The sequence below is a fragment of the Phyllobates terribilis genome, unplaced genomic scaffold (genome assembly GCF_046119375.1).
Source record: "Phyllobates terribilis strain yellow unplaced genomic scaffold, ASM4611937v1 Scaffold_12__6_contigs__length_324123572, whole genome shotgun sequence".
Lineage (NCBI taxonomy): Eukaryota > Metazoa > Chordata > Amphibia > Anura > Dendrobatidae > Phyllobates > Phyllobates terribilis.
The window spans coordinates 320,571,802-320,598,335 of record NW_027362772.1 but is presented as its reverse complement, the minus strand read 5'-3'; the positions used below and the strand labels follow the sequence as shown (position 1 = coordinate 320,598,335).

Sequence of the window (26,534 nt, the reverse complement as noted above, 5' to 3'; positions counted from 1 at the left end):
ACTGTATCCTCACCCATCCCTTGTAGACTGTGAGCCCTCGCGGGCAGGGTCCTCGCTCCACCATACCGCTGCACGACCAGCTCTACCCTCACCTACTGTATCCTCACCCATCCCTTGTAGACTGTGAGCCCTCGCGGGCAGGGTCCTCGCTCCACCATAACGCTGCACGACCAGCTCTACCCACACCTACTGTATCCTCACCCATCCCTTGTAGACTGTGAGCCCTCGCGGGCAGGGTCCTCGCTCCACCATACCGCTGCACGACCAGCTCTACCCTCACCTACTGTATCCTCACCCATCTCTTGTAAACTGTGAGCCCTCGCGGGTAGGGTCCTCACTCCACCATAACGCTGCACGACCAGCTCTACCCTCACCTACTGTATCCTCACCCATCCCTTGTAGACTGTGAGCCCTCGCGGGCAGGGTCCTCGCTCCACCATACCGCTGCACGACCAGCTCTACCCTCACCTACTGTATCCTCACCCATCCCTTGTAGACTGTGAGCCCTCACGAGCAGGGTCCTCGCTCCACCATACCGCTGTACAACCAGCACTACCCTCACCTACTGTATCCTCACCCATGCCCTGTAGATTGTGAGCCCTCGCGGGCAGGGTCCTCGCTCCACCATACCGCTGCATGTCCAGCTCTACCCTCACCTACTGTATCCTCACCCATCCCCTGTAGACTGTGAGCACTCGCGGGCAGGGTCCTCGCTCCACCATACCGCTGCAAGACCAGCTCTACTCTCACCTACTGTATCCTCACCCATCCCCTGTAGACTGTGAGCCGTCGCAGGCAGGGTCCTCGCTCCACCATACCGCTGTACGACCAGCTCTACCCTCACCTACTGTATCCTCACCCATCCCTTGTAGACTGTGAGGCCTCGCGGGCAGGGTCCTCGCTCCACCATACCGCTGCACGACCAGCTCTACCTTCACCTACTGTATCCTCACCCATCCCTTGTAGACTGTGAGCCCTCGCGGGCAGGGTCCTCAATCCACCATACCACTCCACGACCAGCTCTACTCTCACCTACTGTATCCTCACCCATCCCTTGTAGACTGTGAGCCCTCGCAGGCAGGGTCCTCGCTCCACCATACCGCTGCACGACCAGCTCTGCCCTCACCTACTGTATCCTCACCCATCCCTGTAGATTGTGAGCCCTCGCGGGCAGGGTCCTCGCTCCACCATACCGCTGCACGACCAGCTCTACCCTCACCTACTGTATCCTCACCCATCCCTTGTAGACTGTGAGCCCTCGCGGGCAGGGTCCTCGCTCCACCATACCGCTGCACGACCAGCTCTACCCTCACCTACTGTATCCTCACCCATCCCCTGTAGACTGTGAGCCCTCGCGGGCAGGGTCCTCGCTCCACCATACCGCTGCACGCCCAGCTCTACCCTCACCTACTGTATCCTCACCCATCCCCTGTAGACTGTGAGCCCTCGCGGGCAGGGTCCTTGCTCCACCATACCGCTGCACGACCAGCTCTGCCCTCACCTACTGTATCCTCACCCATCCCTGTAGATTGTGAGCCCTCGCGGGCAGGGTCCTCGCTCCACCATACCGCTGCACGACCAGCTCTACCCTCACCTACTGTATCCTCACCCATCCCCTGTAGACTGTGAGCCCTCGCGGGCAGGGTCCTCGCTCCACCATACCGCTGCACGACCAGCTCTACCCTCACCTACTGTATCCTCACCCATCCCCTGTCGACTGTGAGCCCTCGCGGGCAGGGTCCTCGCTCCACCATACCGCTGCACGACCAGCTCTACCTTCACCTACTGTATCCTCACCCATCCCTTGTAGACTGTGAGCCCTCGCGGGCAGGGTCCTCAATCCACCATACCACTCCACGACCAGCTCTACCCTCACCTACTGTATCCTCACCCATCCCTTGTAGACTGTGAGCCCTCGCAGGCAGGGTCCTCGCTCCACCATACCGCTGCACGACCAGCTCTGCCCTCACCTACTGTATCCTCACCCATCCCTGTAGATTGTGAGCCCTCGCGGGCAGGGTCCTCGCTCCACCATACCGCTGCACGCCCAGCTCTACCCTCACCTACTGTATCCTCACCCATCCCCTGTAGACTGTGAGCCCTCGCGGGCAGGGTCCTCGCTCCACCATACCGCTGCACGCCCAGCTCTACCCTCACCTACTGTATCCTCACCCATCCCCTGTAGACTGTGAGCCCTCGCGGGCAGGGTCCTTGCTCCACCATACCGCTGCACGACCAGCTCTGCCCTCACCTACTGTATCCTCACCCATCCCTGTAGATTGTGAGCCCTCGCGGGCAGGGTCCTCGCTCCACCATACCGCTGCACGACCAGCTCTACCCTCACCTACTGTATCCTCACCCATCCCCTGTAGACTGTGAGCCCTCGCGGGCAGGGTCCTCGCTCCACCATACCGCTGCACGACCAGCTCTACCCTCACCTACTGTATCCTCACCCATCCCCTGTCGACTGTGAGCCCTCGCGGGCAGGGTCCTCGCTCCACCATACCGCTGCACGACCAGCTCTACCCTCACCTACTGTATCCTCACCCATGCCCTGTAGACTGTGAGCCCTCGCGGGCAGGGTCCTCTCTCCACCATACCGCTGCACGACCAGCTCTGCCCTCACCTACTGTATCCTCACCCATCCCCTGTAGACTGTGAGCCCTCGCGGGCAGGGTCCTCGCTCCACCATACCGCTGCACGACCAGCTCTACCCTCACCTACTGTATCCTCACCCATCCCCTGTCGACTGTGAGCCCTCGCGGGCAGGGTCCTCGCTCCACCATACCGCTGCACGACCAGCTCTACCCTCACCTACTGTATCCTCACCCATGCCCTGTAGACTGTGAGCCCTCGCGGGCAGGGTCCTCTCTCCACCATACCGCTGCACGACCAGCTCTGCCCTCACCTACTGTATCCTCACCCATCCCTGTAGATTGTGAGCCCTCGCGGGCAGGGTCCTCGCTCCACCATACCGCTGCACGACCAGCTCTACCCTCACCTACTGTATCCTCACCCATCCCCTGTAGACTGTGAGCCCTCGCGGGCAGGGTCCTCTCTCCACCATACCGCTGCACGACCAGCTCTACCCTCACCTACTGTATCCTCACCCATCCCCTGTAGACTGTGAGCCCTCGCGGGCAGGGTCCTCTCTCCACCATACCGCTGCACGACCAGCTCTACCCTCACCTACTGTATCCTCACCCATCCCCTGTAGACTGTGAGCCCTCGCGGGCAGGGTCCTCTCTCCACCATACCGCTGCACGACCAGCTCTACCCTCACCTACTGTATCCTCACCCATCCCTTGTAGACTGTGAGCCCTCGCGGGCAGGGTCCTCGCTCCACCATACCGCTGCACGACCAGCTCTACCTTCACCTACTGTATCCTCACCCATCCCCTGTAGACTGTGAGCCCTCGCGGGCAGGGTCCTCGCTCCTCCAGTACCAGTCGCCGTCACGTTTTGTTCAAGATTACTGTAAGTGTTTTTGCTATGTATACCCCGATCACATGTAAAGCGCCATGGAGTAAATGGCGCTATAGTAATAACCACTTATCCTCCAAACAGTGCTAACCACTGAGCCACGGTGCTTGTAAGGAGGAGCAAGGTCGTGGAGAGATGGGAATGTGGGGGAGACGGGGTTGTTGGGGGGACAGGATTACGGATGGGCAGGACTGATCCTCAGACTCGGTGATGTACTGCAGATGATGGGGGTCGCTCCTTTACACCACATGTGCGGTCACTATGTACGGGTGTGAGGGGGCTGTCATATGCCGACCCCTCTCTAAACAGCGTATGTACCAAGGGAATGGTTTACTGTATGTGACTGTATTAATGTGAATCTGCACAGAGCAGGGTTCCCCAACTCCGGTCCTCCAGGCCACCAACAGGCCATGTATTCAGGATTTCCGTAGTATTGCAGATAATTCCATCACTTGTGCAATGTGAATGGAAATCCTGAAAACATGTCCTGTTGGTGGCCTGGAGGACCGGAGGGGAGAAACACGCTCATAGAGTTTCACACGCACTAATGTACGCGGTTAATGTAATGCATTGTGATTAATGTATAATGTTATTCATGTGTAGTGTATAGGGAAAGTCTAGGGTTAAGTTTAGAGTAAAGCATAGCATAGGACTTAGGGATTAAAGTAGAAAGGGGGAAGATTTAGTTGGGGGCACATTAGATACAGGAAGTTCAGTGCAGACTGTTAGAAGGTGGCGACTGAAGTTAAGTAGGTGAACGGTGAAGTTTGCCCAGCAACAGACTGCTGGGGCAGACAGGGAAAAGGAGATAGTTGGTGATTGGTCCAGCCCACAGTGGGAGGGGTAGGGGCCAGTAGAAGGTGACCATTTCCTGGAATAGTCAGTTAGTGGAGCGCGGCGAGGGCCGGAGAGCGGCGAGGGCCGGAGAGCGGCGAGGGCCGGAGAGCGGCGAGGGATGGAGAGCGGCGAGGGATGGAGAGCGGCGAGGGATGGAGAGCGGCGAGGGATGGAGAGCGGCGAGGGATGGAGAGCGGCGAGGGCTGGAGAGCGGCGAGGGCTGGAGAGCGGCGAGGGCTGGAGAGCGGCGAGGGATGGAGAGCGGCGAGGGATGGAGCGCGGCGAGGGATGGAGCGCGGCGAGGGATGGAGCGCGGCGAGGGATGGAGCGCGGCGAGGGATGGAGCGCGGCGAGGGATGGAGCGCGGCGAGGGATGGAGCGCGGCGAGGGATGGAGCGCGGCGAGGGATGGAGCGCGGCGAGGGATGGAGCGCGGCGAGGGCCGGAGAGCGGCGAGGGCCGGAGAGCGGCGAGGGATGGAGAGCGGCGAGGGATGGAGAGCGGCGAGGGATGGAGAGCGGCGAGGGATGGAGAGCGGCGAGGGATGGAGAGCGGCGAGGGCTGGAGAGCGGCGAGGGATGGAGAGCGGCGAGGGATGGAGCGCGGCGAGGGATGGAGCGCGGCGAGGGATGGAGCGCGGCGAGGGATGGAGCGCGGCGAGGGCTGGAGAGCGGCGAGGGCTGGAGAGCGGCGAGGGCTGGAGAGCGGCGAGGGATGGAGAGCGGCGAGGGCTGGAGAGCGGCGAGGGATGGAGCGCGGCGAGGGATAGAGCGCGGCGAGGGATGGAGCGCGGCGAGGGATGGAGCGCGGCGAGGGATGGAGCGCGGCGAGGGATGGAGCGTGGCCCAGGCACAGATGTTCAGGCAGTATGAGGTTGCAGAAAACTCTTCGGACATTCCTGCACTGTCCGGAGGCCAACGCACGAGTCGGGGGCTATGCAGAGCACGGACAGCCCTTCGGTACGGTGGGCGTGGAACCTTGTGAGTGAAATGTTGTGGATCTGGGGCATACTGCGGAGCTGGATCGGGAAGCCCTGGGGCTGACTGGAGGATGAAGCGCAGGGGTAATCCACGCTGAGCGTGAGATCAGGAGATGTTCTGTGTGGAGGGACGGAGGGCGCTGTGCCCGATACTGCGGGTCACACATGGCCGTACTCCAACTGTTCAGTAAAGACGAACTTGTTAAAATGAACCGGGTGTCCACTATTGAACGTGCAGCTGGCCCTGGATCCGGGATCGTGGAGACAGTGGAGGCCGGTGGTCGAAACGGGAGCGACCCGCACCCACAGCACAAGATAACCGGGACACTGTTTATCTGTGGGGTGCCAGGGTGTGGGAACACAGCAGCCCCTCGCCCATGACTGCCGCCCTGCGCACCCTACACCTGCTCCAGCCTGTATACTATGAGGGGACAGAAGAGCTCCCCCAGCAGCACAGAGTATTTACAGCGCTAGGACAGCAGGCGGCGCCGCTCTCACCTCTGGATGAGGCTGCCGCACAGGAGGCGGGTGACCCGTTGCATGGCGTCTGTGCACAGCCAGCTCCACTGCTCCCTCATCAGCAGCCACAGGACCTCCAGCGCCACGGCCGCCAGGCCGCCCTCCAGACCTGCACCACAAGTACAAGCAGTCAGCCTCCTGCGTCCGGCCCACAAAGCTCAATCGTTCCTTACCTGACAACATCTCCGGATATTTATTCTCTTTGGAGTTTTTGCTACTTTGGGGAATTAAGAATAATACGCTTTGCATTTTTATCTTTAGTTGATTTTTTTTTTTACAGATTTCTAAAGTTTTGAAAAAACCTGAATTTTGTCCTTGTGTGATGAGACCCCTGTCCTCATACCGGGGGGCTAGAAGTCAGATATGGGGGCGGGGGCGCCGATGGGCTCAGAATGCTTCAGGCTCTCACGACACTTTGTTGCTTTCGAGGAGTCAAATTCTAAATTTTGATGGGCGATTTCAGAAAAACTATATGTTATAAACTTTTCAAAATATGACAATGTTCAGGGATCATGGTGGGATCACGGTGAGATCACGGTGGGATCACGGTGGGATCTCCATGGGATCATCTGTTGAAGCGTCATTTTTTTTAAATGCTACATTAAAAGAATCCATATTTAACACCTTCTTCAATATACAAGTAACATTTTTTTACGTCTAGTCGGTCTGCCATGCATAACAATGCGAATCCCGATGTTAAAAATAAAAAATAAACCTCTACACTCACTTGTCCGGTGGCTCCCGGCGGCGATCTTCTCCTCCTGGAGAAGTACCTGGAGAAGTACCTAAGCGGTACTTACAGGACCTGCGCTGACATCACAGATCAGTTGATGGTCACGTGACTGTCAGCTGATCAGCTGATGAACTCCAGTGACCTCCTGCAGCCCGTATACTGACAGGGGGTGATTACACTCCTGTCAGTATACAGAGCTGTATTCTATAGCTGTGACATCAGTGATTGATGATGTCACAGCTGTAGAAGATAGCCAGATGGCCGTGGGACCCTCGCTGGCAGTACGTGGACTGTGTCGTTGACAGCGGACAGGTGAGGAATATGGTTGTTGTAGAACCGTGTTTTTTATTTCATTAAAATACTTTATTCTGGCCGTGTCTTTTATTGAAAAAGCGGCGACCATTTTACTTCACAGTTAGTAATGGGGGCGTCTTATAGACGCCCTCCATTACTAACCTGGGCTTCACGTCAGCTGCCAATACAAGGCTGACGTGAATCCCAACCCCATTACCCTCCTCGCCACCGCTACAGGACAGCGGGAAGAGCGGAGGCTAAGCGCCAGATTTGGTGCATCTTATGGATGTGCCATTTCTGGGGCTGCTGAGGAGTGATATTATTAGCCGTGGAGGTGGATAGTATCCATGGCCCCTTCCCTGGCTATTAATATCAGCCCACAGCTGTCTAGTTTAGCCTTTGCTGGCTCGATTTTATAGGGAGACCCAACGTCAATTTTTTTCTGGGATCCCCCTGTAATCTAGCCAGTAAAGGCTAAACAAACCGCTGTGGGCTGATATTAATAGCCAGGGAACATTGCTGGCTAATGGCCCCTTCCCCGGCTACTAGTATCAGCCCCCAGTGGTCGGCTTTCCCTCTGCTGGTTATAAAAATGACGCAGGAGCCCACGCCATATATATATATTTTTTTTAATTCTCTGCTCTGAGCCCACGATCCGGATGTAGCAGCGCTTTGGATGCGCATTTTTTGTTGCGTCCAAAACGTTGCATTCTATTGAACGCAGGTAAATCCACACGTGTTCACTGAACCATGCAAATTACCGCATTCAATACTTTCTAGTGGTCAAATTTCTGTTGTGGAGACTAGCAACACCGCAAGAGAATTTGACATGCTGCGGCCCTGAAAGAAGTGCCGCATATCAGTGTCCACGGGTGATCCGCAGCCTCTGATGCACTCATAGTGGACATGGGATTTCTAGAGATCCCACCCGCTATACTGTAACATCTGGACGCTGCGGGTTTGACGCTGTATAAACATGCAGCGTCAAACCTGCAGCAGCTCCTGATCGTGGCCACGTATCCAAAATCACACGCAGCGTGTCAATTTCTGTAGTGGACACACTAGTCTCCGCTGCAGATGTTGACCGATTGAAGTGTTATTATATGCGGTGGATTCACATGTACAGACAACAAAAGTGCGACATTAGAACACCACGTTTTGGATGCAACAAAAATACGTTGTGTCCAAAGCGCTGCAGAGCGCTGATCGGGGAGGACGTATCGGCTAAGAAACCAGCTGTGAGATGTTAATTATAACTAGGGACCATGTTTGCCTAATGGCACCTTCCCAGGCTAAAAATAGCAGCTCACAGCAGTCGCATAAATTACATGAATAGAAATGCTGATGAAGATTGGGTGAATGGGACTAGCTGTCACCCAGCTCTTTTGTTTGGTGATGACACAGTATAATAGCCCCACATAGTCCTCCATACAGTATAATGGGCCCCACACCGTCCTCCATACAGTATAATGGCCCAACATAGTCCTCCATACAGTATAATGGGCCCCACATAGTCCTCCATACAGTATTATGGGCCCCACATAGTCCTCCATACAGTATAATGGGCCCCACATAGTCCTCCATACAGTATTATGGGCCTCACATAGTCCTCCATACAGTATAATGGGCCCCACACCGTCCTCCATACAGTATAATGGCCCAACATAGTCCTCCATACAGTATAATGGGCCCCACATAGTCCTCCATACAGTATTATGGGCCCCACATAGTCCTCCATACAGTATAATGGCCCAACATAGTCCACCATACAGTATAATGGGCCCCACATAGTCCTCCATACAGTATTATGGGCCTCACATAGTCCTCCATACAGTATTATGGGCCCCACATAGTCCTCCATACAGTATTATGGGCCCCACATAGTCCTCCATACAGTATAATGGGCCCCACATAGTCCTCCATACAGTATAATGGGCCCACATAGTCCTCCATACAGTATAATGGCCCCACATAGTCCTCCATACAGTATAATGGATAATGGGCCCCACATAGTCCTCCATACAGTATAATGACCCCACATAGTCCTCCATACAGTATAATGGCCCCACATAGTCCTCCATACAGTATAATGGGCCCACATAGTCCTCCATACAGTATAATGGGCCCACATAGTCCTCCATACAGTATAATGGGCCCACATAGTCCTCCATACAGTATAATGGGCCCACATAGTCCTCCATACAGTATAATGGCCACACATAGTCCTCCATACAGTATAATGGCCCCACATAGTCCTCCATACAGTATAATGGCCCCACATAGTCCTCCATACAGTATAATGGCCCCACATAGTCCTCCATACAGTATAATGGCCCCACATAGTCCTCCATACAGTATAATGGCCCCACACAAACCTTCACACCGTATAATTGCTTTCATACAGTATAATACGCCACCCATAATCCTCCATATAGTATAATGAACTTCCCATGGTCCTCTATAGAATATAATGCACTCCCCATAGTCCTCCATACAGTATATTACACACCCCATATAGTATAATGCACCATGTACTCACTGATTTTAAAATAAATATATATACTCGAGTATAAGCCGAGGCCCCTAATTTTACCACAAAAACAAGAAAAAACGTTATTGACTCGAGTATAAGCCTAGGGTGGAAAATGCAGCAGCTACTGGTAAATTTCCCCATATTGGTATATGTACCCCTCATCCCCCAATCCTGCTATGTATGGCACCCCTCAACCCCCAATCCTGGCACGTATGGCACCCCTCATCCCCCAATCCTGGCATGTATGGCACCCCTCATCCCCAATCCTGGTATGTATGGCACCCCTCATCCCCCAATCCTGGTATGTATGGCACCCCTCATCCCCCAATCCTGGTATGTATGGCACCCCTCATCCCCCAATCCTGGTATGTATGGCACCCCTCAACCCCCAATGCTGGTACATGTGGCCCCCTCATCCCTTAATCCTGGTACGTGTGGCACCCCTCATCCCCAATCCTGGTATGTATGGCACCCCTCATCCCCCAATCCTGGTATGTATGGCACCCCTCATCCCCCAATCCTGGTATGTATGGCACCCCTCATCCCCCAATCCTGGTATGTATGGCACCCCTCAACCCCCAATGCTGGTACATGTGGCCCCCTCATCCCTTAATCCTGGTACGTGTGGCACGCCTCATCACCCAATCCTGGCAAGTATGGCACCCCTCATCCCCAATCCTGGTATGTATGGCACCCCTCATCCCCCAATCCTGGTATGTATGGCACCCCTCATCCCCCAATCCTGGTATGTATGGCACCCCTCATCCCCCAATCCTGGTATGTATTGCACCCCTCAACCCCCAATGCTGGTACATGTGGCCCCCTCATCCCTTAATCCTGGTACGTGTGGCACCCCTCATCTCCCAATCCTGGTACGTGTGGCACCCCTCATCACCCAATCCTGGTACGTGTGGCACCCCTCATACCCCAATCCTGGTATGTATGGCACCCCTCATACCCCAATCCTGGTATGTATGGTACCCCTCGTTCCCCAATCTTGGTATGTATGGTACCCCTCATCCCCCAATCCTGGTATGTATGGCACCCCTCATCCCCCAATCCTGGTATGTATGGCACCCCTCATCCCCCAATCCTGGTATGTATGGCACCCCTCATCCCCCAATCCTGGTATGTATGGCACCCCTCATCCCCCAATCCTGGTATGTATGGCACCCCTCATCCCCCAATCCTGGTATGTATGGCACCCCTCATCCCCCAATCCTGGTATGTATGGCACCCCTCATCCCCCAATCCTGGTATGTATGGCACCCCTCATCCCCCAATCCTGGTACGAGTGGCACCCCTCATCCCCCAATCCTGGTACATGTGGCACCCCTCATCCCCCAATCCTGGTACGTCTGGCCTCATCATCCCCCAATCCTGGTACATGTGGCATCCCTCATCCCCCAATCCTGGTACGTGTGGCCTCATCATCCCCCAATCTTGGTACATGTGGCACCCCTCATCCCACAATCCTGGTACATGTGGCACCCCTCATCCCACAATCCTGGTACATATGGCACCACTCATCCCCCAATCCTGGTATGTATGACACCCCTCATCCCCCAATCCTGGTATGTATGGCACCCCTCATCCCCAATCCTGGTATGTATGGCACCCCTCATCCCCAATCCTGGTATGTATGGCACCCCTCATCCCCCAATCCGGGTATGTATGGCACCCCTCATCCCCAATCCGGGTATGTATGGCACCCCTCATCCCCCAATCCTGGTATGTATGGCACCCCTCATCCCCCAATCCTGGTATGTATGGCACCCCTCATCCCCCAATCCTGGTATGTATGGCACCCCTCATCCCCAATCCTGGTATGTATGGCACCCCTCATACCCCAATCCTGGTACTCCTCTCCACGCCGGGACTATAGGCGTGGAGAAGAGTGAACATTCATTCTCTTTAGCAGCAGGCATACATGGTAGCTGCAGCACTGCTCCTCCACCGCCGCAACCTCCCTCCCCCCCAAAACTCACCTATGCTTCTCATTCCCCCGCTCCTCCACCGCCACAACCTCCCCACAATACTCACCTATCCTCCTCGTCCCCCCGCTCCGCCACCACCACAACCACCCCTCCCCCCCAATACTCACCCATCCTCCTCCTCCGCCGCCACAACAACCTCCCGTCCCCCCCAATACTCACCTATCCTCCTCGTTCCCCCGCTGCTTCGGGGACCCCCAGGCTCACGGGCCCCATAGCAGTGGCCTGCCGCCATTGGCTGGGAGCATAGGGGGCACATGGGAATTTTTTTTGAAATTTTACATCAATTAGTTTTTTGGGGAAATGCTTTTCAAGGTTTTGCGTTTGATAGGTAAAAGATTAACAAAGACCCTCTTGTGCCGCATGTGAAATCCCGCACAGTCCTGAGCTGAGCGGCCTTTTCCCGTTTCTCGATCTTGTTTCTTGCCTGAGTTATGAGGAGAAACATAAAGGCGCTGCGCAGTCACATTTTTTCAAAACTCTAAAAACTAATAAAAAAAAAAATAAAATATAGAATTTTTTCTTCTTCACATTTTGTCTCGTCTATCACAGAATCACCAGAGAACAAAAGCTCAGAAGAATCACAAATAGAGTGGGAATATTCACTGGTTCACGTGACATGGAACGACCCTCTGGACATCCAGGGGATGCTGGGGTTTGTACGGGGGCTACTGGCGTGACAAGCCCACGGGGCCGCCGTCTACCTGCTGTCTGCGGATTAATGGTGAAGAGCTGATCCCGTCTGCCGCCCGCAGACCGCTCCTGGGACGTCGCCATCGCTGACAGCAGCGCCTCCTGCTTCTGGATGAAGGACTCGATCCCGCTGACGGACAACAGGTCGGACACCTGGGGAGGAGCACACGGGGCGTCAGCACCGCCGGCACAAGCCGCCAATAACCATCGCTGCTAAAGCCTCATAGGACAGGGGGGGGGACGCTCCGGGACCTGAAGGGGGGAGCGCGACGCTCCGGGACCCAGCGCGGGAGGTGGGGCGACGATCCGGGACCCAGCGCGGGAGGGGGGGCGACGCTCCGGGACCCAGCGCGGGAGGGGGGGCGACGCTCCGGGACCCAGCGCGGGAGGGGGGGCGACGCTCCGGGACCCAGCGCGGGAGGGGGGGCGACGGTCCGGGACCCTGGGCGGATGTTGGGTGAAGTCCATGTGAGATCCCCTCCATGCTGGATTTCCCGCGCTCACCGTGCTGCCGTCTCGCACACAGTACACGATCTTCTCCTGGGCGTCCGCGGAGCTCAGCACCGGAGCAATCTTGCTAGATGGGAATCGGAGGCGAGATCTGACGACGACACAAAGACATTAAGGAGGCAAAGAGACGGAGCGATGCAAACGCGCATTGTATAACAGCAGAAAAAATGGCGCAAGGTGGATATCAAGCCCCAAATGATCCCAACTGCCTGTGACATCATCACCTGTGGGAACTGACATCCGCACCAGGAGCGCCGTTCCCCCGGCCGGTGTGAGGCCGCCATACGCTGATCAGAGCGCCGCTCCCCCGGCCGGTGTGAGGCCGCCATACGCTGATCAGAGCGCCGCTCCCCCGGCCGGTGTGAGGCCGCCATACGCTGATCAGAGCGCCGCTCCCCCGGCCGGTGTGAGGCCGCCATACGCTGATCAGAGCGCCGCTCCCCCGGCCGGTGTGAGGCCGCCATACGCTGATCAGAGAGCTGCTCCCCCGGCCGGTGTGAGGCCGCGATACACTGATCAGAGCGCCGCTCCCCCGGCCGGTGTGAGGCCGCCATACGCTGATCAGAGCGCCGCTCCCCCGGCCGGTGTGAGGCCGCCATACGCTGATCAGAGAGCTGCTCCCCCGGCCGGTGTGAAGCCGCCATACGCTGATTAGAGCGCCGCTCCCATGGCCGGTGTGAAGCCGCCATACGCTGATCAGAGCGCCGCTCCCCCGGCCGGTGTGAGGCCGCCATACGCTGATCAGAGCGACGCTCCCCCGGCCGGTGTGAGGCCGCCATAAACTGAGCGTAGGACAGGCAGCAGCCGCCGCTCACTCACTTCGAGCTCTTCTTGGCGTCGTTCTGACTCTTCCCGTCCACTTCGTTCTCGCTCAGGTCATCGGTCGGGCTCTGGGGTTCGGAGCGCGGGAACGCCGTTTTCAGGGTGTCCACGATGGCGTTTACTACAATCTGCGGAGTAGAAGGGACAAGTTACAGGGGGTCCGTCACCCCAACATGCCTGGTAGATAGGTCCGAACAACCACAATGCACCGAGGCGGCACCAGGCCTGAGAAAAGAACCATCCATATGCAAATGAAGGGCGTGGCCAGGACTAAGACACTCCACCTGCTTATTTGCATATTGGGCCTTTTCTCCGCTTCTGATTGGCCCAGAGTGCACACTGTCTGCATGCTGCCGGTGTGCGCGGCCGTGCGCCTCCTCCTCCGTTTACTTTCATCTGACACCGCTCACTGCACCTCTGGGTGTAATAGTGCAGCAAGGAGACAGGAAGAACACGCTGCACCGCTGCATGCACGCGCAGACACGGGAAGAGCACGTGCAGACACGGGAAGAGCACGCCGCACCGCTGCATACACGGGAAGAGCACGCTGCATGCACGCGCAGACACTGGAAGAGCACGCCGCACCGCTGCATGTACGCTCAGACACGGGAAGAGCACGCCGCACCGCTGCATGCACGCGCAGACACGGGAAGAGTACGCCGCACCGCTGCATGCATGCGCAGACACGGGAAGAGACCGCTGCATGCACGCGAATACACGGGAAGAGACCGCTGCATGCACGCGCAGACACGGGAAGAACACGTTGCACCGCTGCATGCACGCGCAGACACGGGAAGAGCACGCTGCACCGCTGCATGCACGCGCAGACAAAGGAAGAGCACGCCGCACCGCTGCATGCACACAGTGTCTGCTCTGGGAAGTGACCACTGTCAATCAAAATCGGAGGAGGGACTCTACTAATATACAAATGAGGAGGTGCGCCCTACTCCTGGCCACGCCCGAGAAGCCCCTCATTTGCAGTGCATTCTGGTTGTTATTTGGGCCCCTACATCACTGTGTACCCCATGTATCATGCATGTTGGGGTGACGGACCCCTGTAAAGAAAGAGAACTGCAGTCGTCGGAAGACATCGTGTCAGGGACTTGTCCAAATTATTTATTTACAAGCTCATATAGCGCCACCGTATACTGCAGAGGTGTACAAACATCATCACTGTAAACATTGGGGCTCACAATCTACATTACCGATCAGTCTGTATCTGGAATGTGGGAGGAAACCGGAGAACCCGGAGGAAACCCACGCAAACAAGAGGAGAACATACAAACTCCTCGCAGATGTCGTCCTTGGTGGGATTTGAAACCAGGACCCCAGCGCTGCAAGGCTGCAGTGCTAACCACTGAGGCACCGTGCTGCCCTATACACAGTACAGTGCTAATCACTGAGCTACAGTGCTGCCTTCTATATAGTACAATTCTAACCACTGAGCCACCGTGCTGCCCTATACACAGTACAGTGCTAACCACTGAGCCACCGTGCTGCCCTATACACAGTACAGTGCTAACCACTGAGCCACCGTGCTGCCCTATACACAGTACAGTGCTAACCACTGAGCTACAGTGCTGCCTTATATATAGTACAGTGCTAACCACTGAGCCACCGTGCTGCCCTATACACAGTACAGTGCTAACCACTGAGCTACAGTGCTGCCTTATATATAGTACAATTCTAACCACTGAGCCACCGTGCTGCCCTATACACAGTACAGTGCTAACCACTGAGCCACCGTGCTGCCCTATACACAGTACAGTGCTAACCACTGAGCTACAGTGCTGCCTTATATATAGTACAGTGCTAACCACTGAGCCACCGTGCTGCCCTATACACAGTACAGTACTAACTACTGAGCCACCGTGTTGCCCTATACAAAGTACAGTGCTAACCACTGAGCCACCATGCTGCCCTATACACCGTACAGTGCTAACCACTGAGCTACAGTGCTGCCTTATATATAGTACAGTGCTAACCACTGAGCCACCGTGCTGCCCTATACACAGTACAGTGCTAACCACTGAGCTACAGTGCTGCCTTATATATAGTACAATTCTAACCACTGAGCCACCGTGCTGCCCTATACACAGTACAGTGCTAACCACTGAGCTACAGTGCAGCCTTATATATAGTACAGTGCTAACCACTGAGCCACCGTGATGCCCTATACACAGTACAGTGCTAACCACTGAGCCACCATGCTGCCCTATACACAGTACAGTGCTAACCACTGAGTCACTGTGCTGCCCTATATATAGTACAGTGCTAACCACTGAGCCACCGTGCTGCCCTGTATGTAGTACAGTGGTAACCACTGAGCCACCGTGCTGCCCTATATATAGTACTGTGCTAACCATTGAGCCACCGTGCTGCCCTATATATAGTACAGTGCTAACCACTGATCCACCGTGCTGCCCTGTATGTAGTACAGTGCTAACCACTGATCCACCGTGCTGCCCTGTATATAGTACAGTGCTAACCACTGAGCCACGGTGCTGCCCTGTATATAGTACAGTGCTAACCACTGATCCACCGTGCTGCCCTATATATAGTACAGTGCTAACCACTGATCCACCGTGCTGCCCTGTATGTAGTACAGTGCTAACCACTGATCCACCGTGCTGCCCTGTATATAGTAGTGCTAACCACTGATCCACCGTGCTGCCCTGTATGTAGTACAGTGCTAACTACTGAGCCACCGTGCTGCCCTGTATATAGTACAGTGCTAACCACTGAGCCACCGTGCTGCCCTATATATAGTACAGCGCTAACCACTGATCCACCGTGCTGCCCTGTATGTAGTACAGTGCTAACCACTGAGTCACCGTGCTGCCCTATATATAGTACAGTGCTAACCACTGAGTCACCGTGCTGCCCTATATATAGTACAGTGCTAACCACTGAGCCACCGTGCTGCCCTATACACAGTACAGTGCTAACCACTGAGCCACCGTGAGCACTGAGCCACCGTGCTGTCCTATATATAGTACAGTGCTAACCACTGAGCCACCGTGCTGCCCTATACACAGTACAGTGCTAACCACTGAGCCACCGTGCTGCCCAATAATCCAAAGTGTTATAAATGTGGTGATACAACTGGGAATAGCGATACTGCGACTGATTTCCCGCAGCCATCACAGCTGCGCTCTCAGGACGGCTGATAACAGATGGTCATTACTAGCGCACAGGACTACACGTCTCTGAGGGTCCGGAGCCCCCGGGGTGGATATTACGCACCTTGTCTATCCGGGACACCAGGAACGGCTTCTTCACGAATGCGATGCGAGCGTCTGTGTTCAGCGCCAGGAATTCCTGCACCTCCTCGCTGCTCGCGATCTCCGGCACCGCGCACAGCTGCTGTAAAGACAAAGCCAAGAGGACGTCACACGGAGACCCCCGACCCCGCCGCGCGCTCCGCACCCTCCACACCCACCGGTCACACCCCACCACCCGACCCCGCCGTGACCCTCAATACCGCCACACCCTCCACACCCCGTCGCACCCCTCGACTCCGCCGCGCCCTCCACACCCCACTGTGCCCCCCACACCCCGCAGACCCGCCGCGCCCTCCACACCCCGCAGACCCGCCGCGCCCTCCATACCCCGCAGTGCCCCGCCGCGCCCTCCACACCCCGCCTCGCCCCCCACATCCCACTGACCTGCAGGAACGCCTCCAGCAGACTCTTCCGCGCCTCCACCTTCTCGCTGTCCATGTTACCAAATGGTAAATCCGGAAGAAACTTCTTGGGTCCTTTAATATCTGAAAGAAAAGATCGGACAGTAGAGGATGCGGCACTGCCAGAGGGGGTCTCGTAACCACTGACAGCTCATGAAGATACAACGTCGGCCTGTGTGTGGTGGGATAGACACAGGGAGGGGGACACGGGAAAGACATGGGGAGGGGGACACGGGGAGGGGGACACGGGATAGACACGGGGAGGGGGACACGGGATAGACACGGGGAGGGGGACACGGGATAGACACGGGGAGGGGGACACGCGATAGACACGGGGAGGGGGACACGCGATAGACACGGGAGGGGCGCATATGGGGTGAACACAGGGAGGGGGACACGGGATAGACATGGCAGGGGCGCACATGGGGTGAACACGGGGGGTTGGGGTTCCCCATCGGCCCCAGATCCTGAGCCACACGCAATATCGCAGTTTCTCACGTTTGATGAACTTGCGCAGGTCGGATTTCTCCTCCAGACGCGTCTGTAGATTGAGGAACTCTCGGTACCTCCGGTTGACGGTGTGATACGCCATCGGCTGCAGGGAGCCCAGGGATTGGCAGTCCAGTGCCGTGTCATACTGCGGGGAGAAGCGTGAGCACATGAGAGGACGCCGCTGATTACACATGGGTTGCGTCAGGTAATCCGCACCGCACCCCAGACACAGCACACAGTGCGGTCACTGTTCTGCTGTTACGTTGTCCTATCCTGCGGAGCTGCGGTCACGTTGTATTCTATCCTCCGGAGCTGTGGTCACTATTCTGTTGTTAACTTGTGTCCTATCCTCCGGAGCTGCGGTCACTGTTCTGCTGTTGTGTGTCCAATCCTCCGGAGCTGCGGTCACTGTTCTGCTGTTGTGTGTCCTATCCTCCGGAGCTGCGGTCTCTGTTCTGCTGTTGCGTGTCCTATCCTCCGGAGCTGCGGTCACTGTTCTGCTGTTGTGTGTCCTATCCTCCGAAGCTGCGGTCACTGTCCTGCTGTTGTGTGTCCTATCCTCCGGAGCTATGGTCACTGTTCTGCTGTTGTGTGTCCTATCCTCCGGAGCTGAGGTCACTGTTCTGCTGTTGTGTGTCCTATCCTCCGGAGCTGCGGTCACTGTTCTGCTGTTGTGTGTCCTATCCTCCAGAGCTGCGGTCACTGTTCTGCTGTTACGTGTCCTATCCTTGGGAGCTGAGGTTACTGTTCTGCTGTTGTGTGTCCTATCCTCCGGAGCTGCGGTCACTGTTCTGCTGCTGTGTGTCCTATCCTCCGGAGCTGTGGTCAATGTTCCGCTGTTGTGTGTCCTATCCTCTGGAGCTGAGGTCACTGTTCTGCTGTTGTGTGTCCTATCCTCCGGAGCTGCGGTCACTGTTCTGCTGTTGTGTGTCCTATCCTCCGGAGCTGCGGTCTCTGTTCTGCTGTTGCGTGTCCTATCCTCCGGAGCTGCGGTCACTGTTCTGCTGTTGTGTGTCCTATCCTCCGAAGCTGCGGTCACTGTCCTGCTGTTGTGTGTCCTATCCTCCGGAGCTATGGTCACTGTTCTGCTGTTGTGTGTCCTATCCTCCGGAGCTGCGGTCACTGTTCTGCTGTTGTGTGTCCTATCCTCCGGAGCTATGGTCACTGTTCTGCTGTTGTGTGTCCTATCCTCCGGAGCTGCGGTCACTGTTCTGCTGTTGTGTGTCCTATCCTCCGGAGCTGCGGTCACTGTTCTGCTGTTGTGTGTCCTATCCTCCGGAGCTGCAGTCACTGTTCTGCTGTTGTGTGTCCTATCCTCCGGAGCTGCGGTCACTGTTCTGCTGTTGTGTGTCCTATCCTCCAGAGCTGCGGTCACTGTTCTGCTGTTACGTGTCCTATCCTTGGGAGCTGAGGTTACTGTTCTGCTGTTGTGTGTCCTATCCTCCGGAGCTGCGGTCACTGTTCTGCTGCTGTGTGTCCTATCCTTCGGAGCTGTGGTCAATGTTCCGCTGTTGTGTGTCCTATCCTCTGGAGCTGAGGTCACTGTTCTGCTGTTGTGTGTCCTATCCTCCAGAGCTGCGGTCACTGTTCTGCTGTTAAGTGTCCTATCCTTGGGAGCTGAGGTCACTGTTCTGCTGCTGTGTGTCCTATCCTCCGGAGCTGCGGTCACTGTTCCGCTGTTGTGTGTCCTATCCTCCGGAGCTGCGGTCACTGTTCCGCTGCTGTGTGTCCTATCCTCTGGAGCTGTGGTCACTGTTCTACTGCTGTGTGTCCTATCCTCTGGAGCTGAGGTCACTGTTCTGCTGCTGTGTGTCCTATCCTCTGGAGCTGAGGTCACTGTTCTGCTGCTGTGTGTCCTATCCTCCAGAGCTGCGGTCACTGTTCTGCTGTTGTGTGTCCTATCCTCTGGAGCTGAGGTCACTGTTCTGCTGTTGTGTGTCCTATCCTCCGGAGCTGCGGTCACTGTTCCGCTGTTGTGTGTCCTATCCTCCGGAGCTGCGGTCACTGTTCTGCTGCTGTGTGTCCTATCCTCCGGAGCTGTGGTCACTGTTCTGCTGCTGTGTGTCCTATCCTCTGGAGCTGAGGTCACTGTTCTGCTGTTGTGTGTCCTATCCTCCGGAGCTATGGTCACTGTTCTGCTGCTGTGTGTCCTATCCTCCAGAGCTGCGGTCACTGTTCTGCTGTTGTGTGTCCTATCCTCCGGAGCTGCGGTCACTGTTCTGCTGTTGTGTGTCCTATCCTCCGGAGCTGCGGTCACTGTTCTGCTGTTGTGTGTCCTATCCTCCGGAGCTGCGGTCACTGTTCTGCTGTTGTGTGTCCTATCCTCCGGAGCTGCGGTCACTGTTCTGCTGCTGTGTGTCCTATCCTCTGGAGCTGAGGTCACTGTTCTGCTGTTGTGTGTCCTATCCTCCGGAGCTGCGGTCACTATTCTGCTGTTGTGTGTCCTATCCTCTGGAGCTGAGGTCACTGTTCTGCTGTTGTGTGTCCTATCCTCCGGAGCTGTGGTCACTGTTCTGCTGTTGTGTGTCCTATCCTCCGGAGCTGCGGTCACTGTCGATCTCCGGCATCACAGGTGCGTTACCTTTATGGTGTACAGCGTGTAGGGGTGAGAGCCGGTCCCGCTGTGCTCCCGGGCCGTTATGGTGCCGGTGATCCGCAGGTTCTGGATCAGGACCGGACCATCGGGGCTGCTGAGGGGCACAAAGCTGAATGGATGAAGAGGGGCAGTGGGGGAGGATGCGATTACGGGGGAGGCATCCATTGGACTCAGCCCCTCTTTGTCACTGTCAGGTACGCTTATAAATTCTGGGTCCAGGCCTGTGGACTCTACGAGGATCTCGGGGCGACAGAGCGGCCCCCCATGGATGGACAGACAAGCGTCATCTGGCAGGGCTGACCCACTTTCGTCATGGGCCGGGAGGATGGGGCTCTCGGCCGGGGTCAGGGCGTCTATGCAGCAGTCGGACAGAAGGTCATCAGATGAGTTCATCAGTGGAGGGTCCATTTCCCGCCCCAGGTCCGACAGGGGGGACTCGAGCTCAGACTCTTCACATAGGAAGAAGGGGCTGCAGGGCTTCGGGGGCTGCAGATACTGCACAGAGAAAAGCTCCAACCTGTCCTTACAGGGACCCAGCTCCTCCACGGCCTCCGTCGGGTCTCGGGCCCTCCCGTCCGGCTCATGCTCTTGGTCGGCGCAGTCCATCTCGTCGTAGCTGGAGAAGTCGCCCAGCGGGGATGAAGGAAGGATCAGCTGAGGAGCCGGATCTGGGCTCAGAGGAAGTGACCGGGGAACAGATGGGGGAGCAGGAGACTCGTCCCTGGCCTCCTCCAGCCTCAGCGGCAGCCTGGACAGCACGGTGGTCAAGACAATGTTAATCCAGTCGGGGTCGGACATTCTCCCCATCAGGGGAAGGACCACGTTACAAGCGATGAGCTCCACCACAAGGTGCCTGCCGCTCCGAGTATCCAGGTGCGGCTGCGGCACCAACTCTGTCAGCAGGGAGTCCACCAACCAGCGTGTGTGGGCTAGCTCATCTGGGGGGCTGCACATGGCCTGGTGGGCAGGACTCAGCTCTTGGTAGGCTTCCCATAGTAGGGACTCCCTCTCGGACGGGTCGCTGACACTTTGCACTCGCGCCTTTGCCCACTTATAGCACTGGAGGTGACACCCGGCCAGGACGAGCAGCTTCCGGGTGATAGCCTCCCGATCGGCAGAGTTTAACCTTTGTTTCAGCGCCATGGACAGATCCCACATGACGCCGCTGACCTCATCCTCAAATGTCGCTTCATGACTCAGCCTCCGATACCAAGAGGACACAAAGTCCTGCACGATCTTCTGAATGGTCAGGCTGATCTCCTTGTCCAACTGCGCCTCGGCGTCTGGGGAGCGGCAGCCGTGCTCTAAGGTGAGAAATCTCTCTAGGTGGATGGGGGTGGCGCTGCTGAGTATGAAGTGTGGTCCCAGCCAGGCCCCGAGGGCAGCCATGATGCTGGAGAACAGGAGGAGCAGCCAGACGTTCACCAGGAGGTGCACCAGAACCAGCCAAGCCAGAAGGACCCCCGCAGCAAGGAGCTTCCACCGCCTGTCTCTGGGTGGTGGAGCATCGGACAGTATGCGCTCTTCATCGTCTCCACCTGTGAGGACAATGCAAGAGAGGTGAGAATATGGGAGTCATGGGGAAAAGTGAGGGGCTGAGGGGAGACTGCGGAGAGACTGCGGGGGGCAGGCGAGGGGAGGGTGCAGCAGGCGAGGGGAAGCAGCCGCAGACTTGGGGAGGGAGCCGCAGACGAGGGGAGGGCGCAGCAGACGAGGGGAGGGAGCCCCAGACGAGGGGAGGGAGCCCCAGACGAGGGGAGGGAGCCCCAGACGAGGGGAGGGAGCAGCAAACGAGGGGGGGAGCAGCAAACGAGGGGAGGGAGCAGCAAACGAGGGGAGGGAGCAGCAGACGAGGGGAGGGAGCAGCAGACGAGGGGAGGGCGCAGCAGATGTGGGGAGGGAGCCCAGATGTGGGGAGGGAGCCCAGACGTGGGGAGGGAGACGCAGGCGAGGGGAGGGAGACGCAGGCGAGGGGAGGGAGCCGCAGGCGAGGGGACGGAGCCGCAGGCGAGGGGAGGGAGCCGCAGATGAGGGGAGGGCGCAGCAGATGTGGGGATGGAGCCCCAGACAAGGGGAGGGCGCAGCAAATGAGGGGAGGGAGCCTTGGACGAGGGGAGGGAGGCGCAACGTGGGGATGGCGTGGAAGACGTGGGGAGACTGCGGAGGGACTGTGGGTATAATATAATAATATAATATGGTATAATAATATTTCAAAGAGATGACCCCTGATGAAGCTGTGGTGAAACACGTGTCGAGTCTCTTGGTGGGTGAGCTGATCACATTTAGCCTGTATTGAATGTTTGTGTGCACCATTGGTGATATTTTCCCCTCCTTACTTGTAGTTACTATCTACCCTCTTGTTGTCACTAACTACTTCTATGAGGTATTATTAGACCATATATAATAGTGTGTTTTAAAGGGGAACCACCCACCAATATGCTATCCTCCTAATATCTGCTTCATTCAACGCCCTTTAGATTGGCCTTAGCAGATCAATATGTATGATATACACATGTATGTGTGATAAATACGACTGGTGCACTCACCAATACATGTACTGAGATGCTGGGTTTTTTCTCGCTTGTGTCTGTTCAGTGTCCGTTTTTTGCTTTTATCATATTGTACTTGCAGTTTTTAAATGAAGATCTTTATTATTAAGGGAAAAGGAAATCCAAACCTACAGGGTCCTGTGTGATAAAGTGATTGCCCCCCATCCCTAAAACATAAATTAACTGTGGTTTATCACATCTTTGGGAAGCGGAGTACAATTTCCCAGCCTCACACAGGCCAGATTACTGCCACATCTGTTCTCAATCAAGAAATCACTTAAATAGGACCTGTCTGACAAAGTGAACTAGATCCAAAGAGATCTATCAGTCTGGAAAAGATTATAAAGCCATTTCTAAAGCTTTGGGACTCCAGCGAACCACAGTGAGAGCAATTATCCACAAATGGTGAAAACATGGAACATTGGTGAACCTTCCCAGGAGTGGCCGGCCGAACAAAATTACCCCAAGAGTGCAGCGACGACTCACCCAAGAGATCACAAAAGATCCCACAACAAGATCCAAAGAACTGCAGACCTCACTTGCCTCAGTTAAGGTCAGTGCTCATGACTCCATCATAAGAAAGAAACTGGGCAAAAATGGCAGCATGGCAGAATTCTAATATGAAAACCACCGCTGAGCAAAGAGAACATAAAGGCTCGTCTCAATTTTGCCAGAAAACATCTTGATGATCGCAAAGACTTTTGGGAGAATACTCTGTGGACTGATGAGACAAAAGTTGAACTTTTTGGAAGGTCTATGTCCCATTACATCTGGCGTAGACGTAACACAGCATTTCGGAAAAGTAACATAATACCAACAGTAAAATATGGTGGAGGTAGTGTGATGGTCTGGGGCTTTTGCTGCTTCAGGACCTGGAAGACTTGCTGCGGTAAATGGAACCATGAATTCTACTGGTTACCAAAGAATCCTGAAGGAAAATGTCCGGCCATCAGTTCATAACCTCAAGCTGAAGAGCACTTGGGTTATGTAGCAGGACAATGATTCAAACACACCAGCAAGTCCAGCACTGAATGGCTTAAGAAAAACAACATTAAGACTTTGGAGTGGCCTAGTCAAAGTCCTGACCTTAATCCGATTGAGATGCTGTGGCGTGACCTTAAAAAGTCAGTTCATGCTCGGAAACCCTCCAATATGGCTGAATTACAACAATTCTGCAAAGTTGAGCGGCCAAAATTCCTCCCCAGCGTTGTAAAGACTCATAGCCAGATATCACAAACGCTTAAATGCAGTTGTTACTGCCAAGGGCCCAACCAGTTATTAGGTTCAGGGGGCAATCACTTTATCACACAGGGCACTGTAGGTTTGGATTTCTTTTCCCCTTATAATAAAGATCTTCATTTATTTCTGTTATCTTTGTCTTAAATTTACATTTGTTTTGTGATATGAAACAATTAAGTGACAAATATAGAAAAGAATCAGGAAGGGGGCAAATACTTTTCCACACCCCACTGTATATGGCAGTATTATTACTGTGACTATTCACCATCTCACCCTCCCCGGCTGGTGTACAGACGGCACTCACTGCGCTCTCCGGACGCTCTCTGTGCAGGTGACTTCATTTCACCTCTAGAGATAAAAGCTCCAGAACATCACGACTAATGGCGGCGGCGGCTGTACACTCAGGATGAACGGATCTCGCCAGACGCCACTCGCTTCATCCCGCACCTGTGGATAATAAGAAGTCTCTCTACATGCAGCCTCTCTCTCTGCTGTCTCTCTACATGCCTCTCTCTCTGCTGTCTCTCTACATGCAGCATATCTCTCTTCTGTCTCTCTACATGCAGCCTCTCTCTGCTGTCTCTCTACATGCAGCCTCTCTGCTGTCTCCCTACATGCAGCCTGTCTCTCTCTGCTGTCTCTCTACATGCAGCCTGTCTCTCTCTGCTGTCTCTCTGCTTTCTTTCTACTTGCAGCCTCTCTCTGATGTCTCTATACATGCAGCCTCTCTCTTCTGTCTATCTACATGCAGCCTCTCTCTGCTGCTGTCTCTCTACATGCAGCCTCTCTCTGCTGTCTCTCTACATGCAGCCTGTCTCTCTGGTGTCTCTCTACATGCAGCCTCTCTTTCTTCTGTCTCTCTACATACAGCCTCTCTCTCGGCTGTCTCTACATGCAGCCTGTCTCTCGGCTGTCTCTACATGCAGCCTGTCTCTCGGCTGTCTCTACATGCAACCTGTCTCTCTGCTGTCTCTCTACGTGCAGCCTCTCTCTCATCTGTCTCTCTACATGCAGCCTGTCTCTCTGCTGTCTCTCTACATGCAGCCTCTCTCTCTTCTGTCTCTCTACATGCAGCCTCTTTCTCTGCGGTCTCTCTACATGCAGCCTCTCTCTCTGCTGTCTCTCTACATGCAGCCTCTCTCTCTTCTGTCTCTCTACATGCATCCTCTCTCTCTGCTGTCTCTCTACATGCAGCCTCTCTCTCTTCTGTCTCTCTACATACATCCTCTCTCTCTTCTGTCTCTCTACATGCAGCCTCTCTCTGCTGTCTCTCTACATGCAGCCTCTCTCTCAGCTGTCTCTCTACATGCAGCCTCTCTCTCTTCTGTCTCTCCACATGCAGCCTCTCTCTCTTCTGTCTCTACATGCAGCCTCTCTCTGCTGTCTCTCTACATGCAGCCTCTCTCTGCTGTCTCTCTACATGCAGCCTCTCTCTTCTGTCTCTCTACATGCAGCCTCTCTCTCTCCTCTCTCTCTACATGCAGCCTGTCTCTCTGCTGTCTCTCTACATGCAGCCTCTCTCTCTCCTCTCTCTCTACATGCAGCTTCTCTCTCTGCTGTCTCTCTAAATGCAGCCTCTCTCTCTACATGCAGCCTCTCTCTCTGCTGTCTCTCTACATGCAGCCTGTCTCTCTGCTGTCTCTCTACATGCAGCCTCTCTCTGCTGTCTCTCTACATGCAGCCTCTCTCTGTTGTCTCTCGACATGCAGCCTTTCTCCCTCTGCTGTCTCTCTACATGCAGCCTCTCTCTTCTTTCTATCTACATGCAGCTTCTCTCTGCTGTCTCTCTACATGCAGCCTCTCTCTGCTGTCTCTACATGCAGCCTCTCTCTGCTGTCTCTACATGCAGCCTCTCTCTCTGTTGTCTCTCTACATGCAGCCTGTCTCTCTGCTGTCTCTCTACATGCAGCATATCTCTCTTCTGTCTCTCTACATGCAGCCTCTCTCTGCTGTCTCTCTACATGCAGCCTCTCTGCTGTCTCCCTACATGCAGCCTGTCTCTCTCTGCTGTCTCTCTACATGCAGCCTGTCTCTCTCTGCTGTCTCTCTGCTTTCTTTCTACTTGCAGCCTCTCTCTGATGTCTCTATACATGCAGCCTCTCTCTTCTGTCTATCTACATGCAGCCTCTCTCTGCTGCTGTCTCTCTACATGCAGCCTCTCTCTGCTGTCTCTCTACATGCAGCCTGTCTCTCTGGTGTCTCTCTACATGCAGCCTCTCTTTCTTCTGTCTCTCTACATACAGCCTCTCTCTCGGCTGTCTCTACATGCAGCCTGTCTCTCGGCTGTCTCTACATGCAGCCTGTCTCTCGGCTGTCTCTACATGCAACCTGTCTCTCTGCTGTCTCTCTACGTGCAGCCTCTCTCTCATCTGTCTCTCTACATGCAGCCTGTCTCTCTGCTGTCTCTCTACATGCAGCCTCTCTCTCTTCTGTCTCTCTACATGCAGCCTCTTTCTCTGCGGTCTCTCTACATGCAGCCTCTCTCTCTGCTGTCTCTCTACATGCAGCCTCTCTCTCTTCTGTCTCTCTACATGCATCCTCTCTCTCTGCTGTCTCTCTACATGCAGCCTCTCTCTC

General features: G+C 55.3%; 1 protein-coding gene across 3 annotated transcripts in view; it reads right to left on the bottom strand.

Annotated features, from left to right (window-relative positions):
* The window catches only part of SNX19 (sorting nexin 19), a 148,687-nt gene that overhangs the window by 6,492 nt on the left and 115,661 nt on the right, over positions 1-26,534 (bottom strand). Inside the window, exons 2-10 of one of the 3 annotated variants that reach the window (XM_073657476.1) lie at positions 24,262-24,404; positions 20,155-21,707; positions 17,580-17,718; positions 17,065-17,165; positions 16,643-16,762; positions 13,394-13,524; positions 12,569-12,665; positions 12,076-12,217; positions 5,797-5,926 (exon numbers count right to left, since the gene is read on the bottom strand). In XM_073657476.1, coding sequence (XP_073513577.1) covers positions 5,797-5,926; positions 12,076-12,217; positions 12,569-12,665; positions 13,394-13,524; positions 16,643-16,762; positions 17,065-17,165; positions 17,580-17,718; positions 20,155-21,707; positions 24,262-24,298 — 2,450 coding nt within the window. In that variant the 5' untranslated portion in view covers positions 24,299-24,404. Of the gene's footprint in view, positions 1-5,796; positions 5,927-12,075; positions 12,218-12,568; positions 12,666-13,393; positions 13,525-16,642; positions 16,763-17,064; positions 17,166-17,579; positions 17,719-20,154; positions 21,708-24,222; positions 24,405-26,534 lie in introns of those variants that run through there. The other 2 variants (XM_073657477.1, XM_073657478.1) reach the window with 2 other exon arrangements.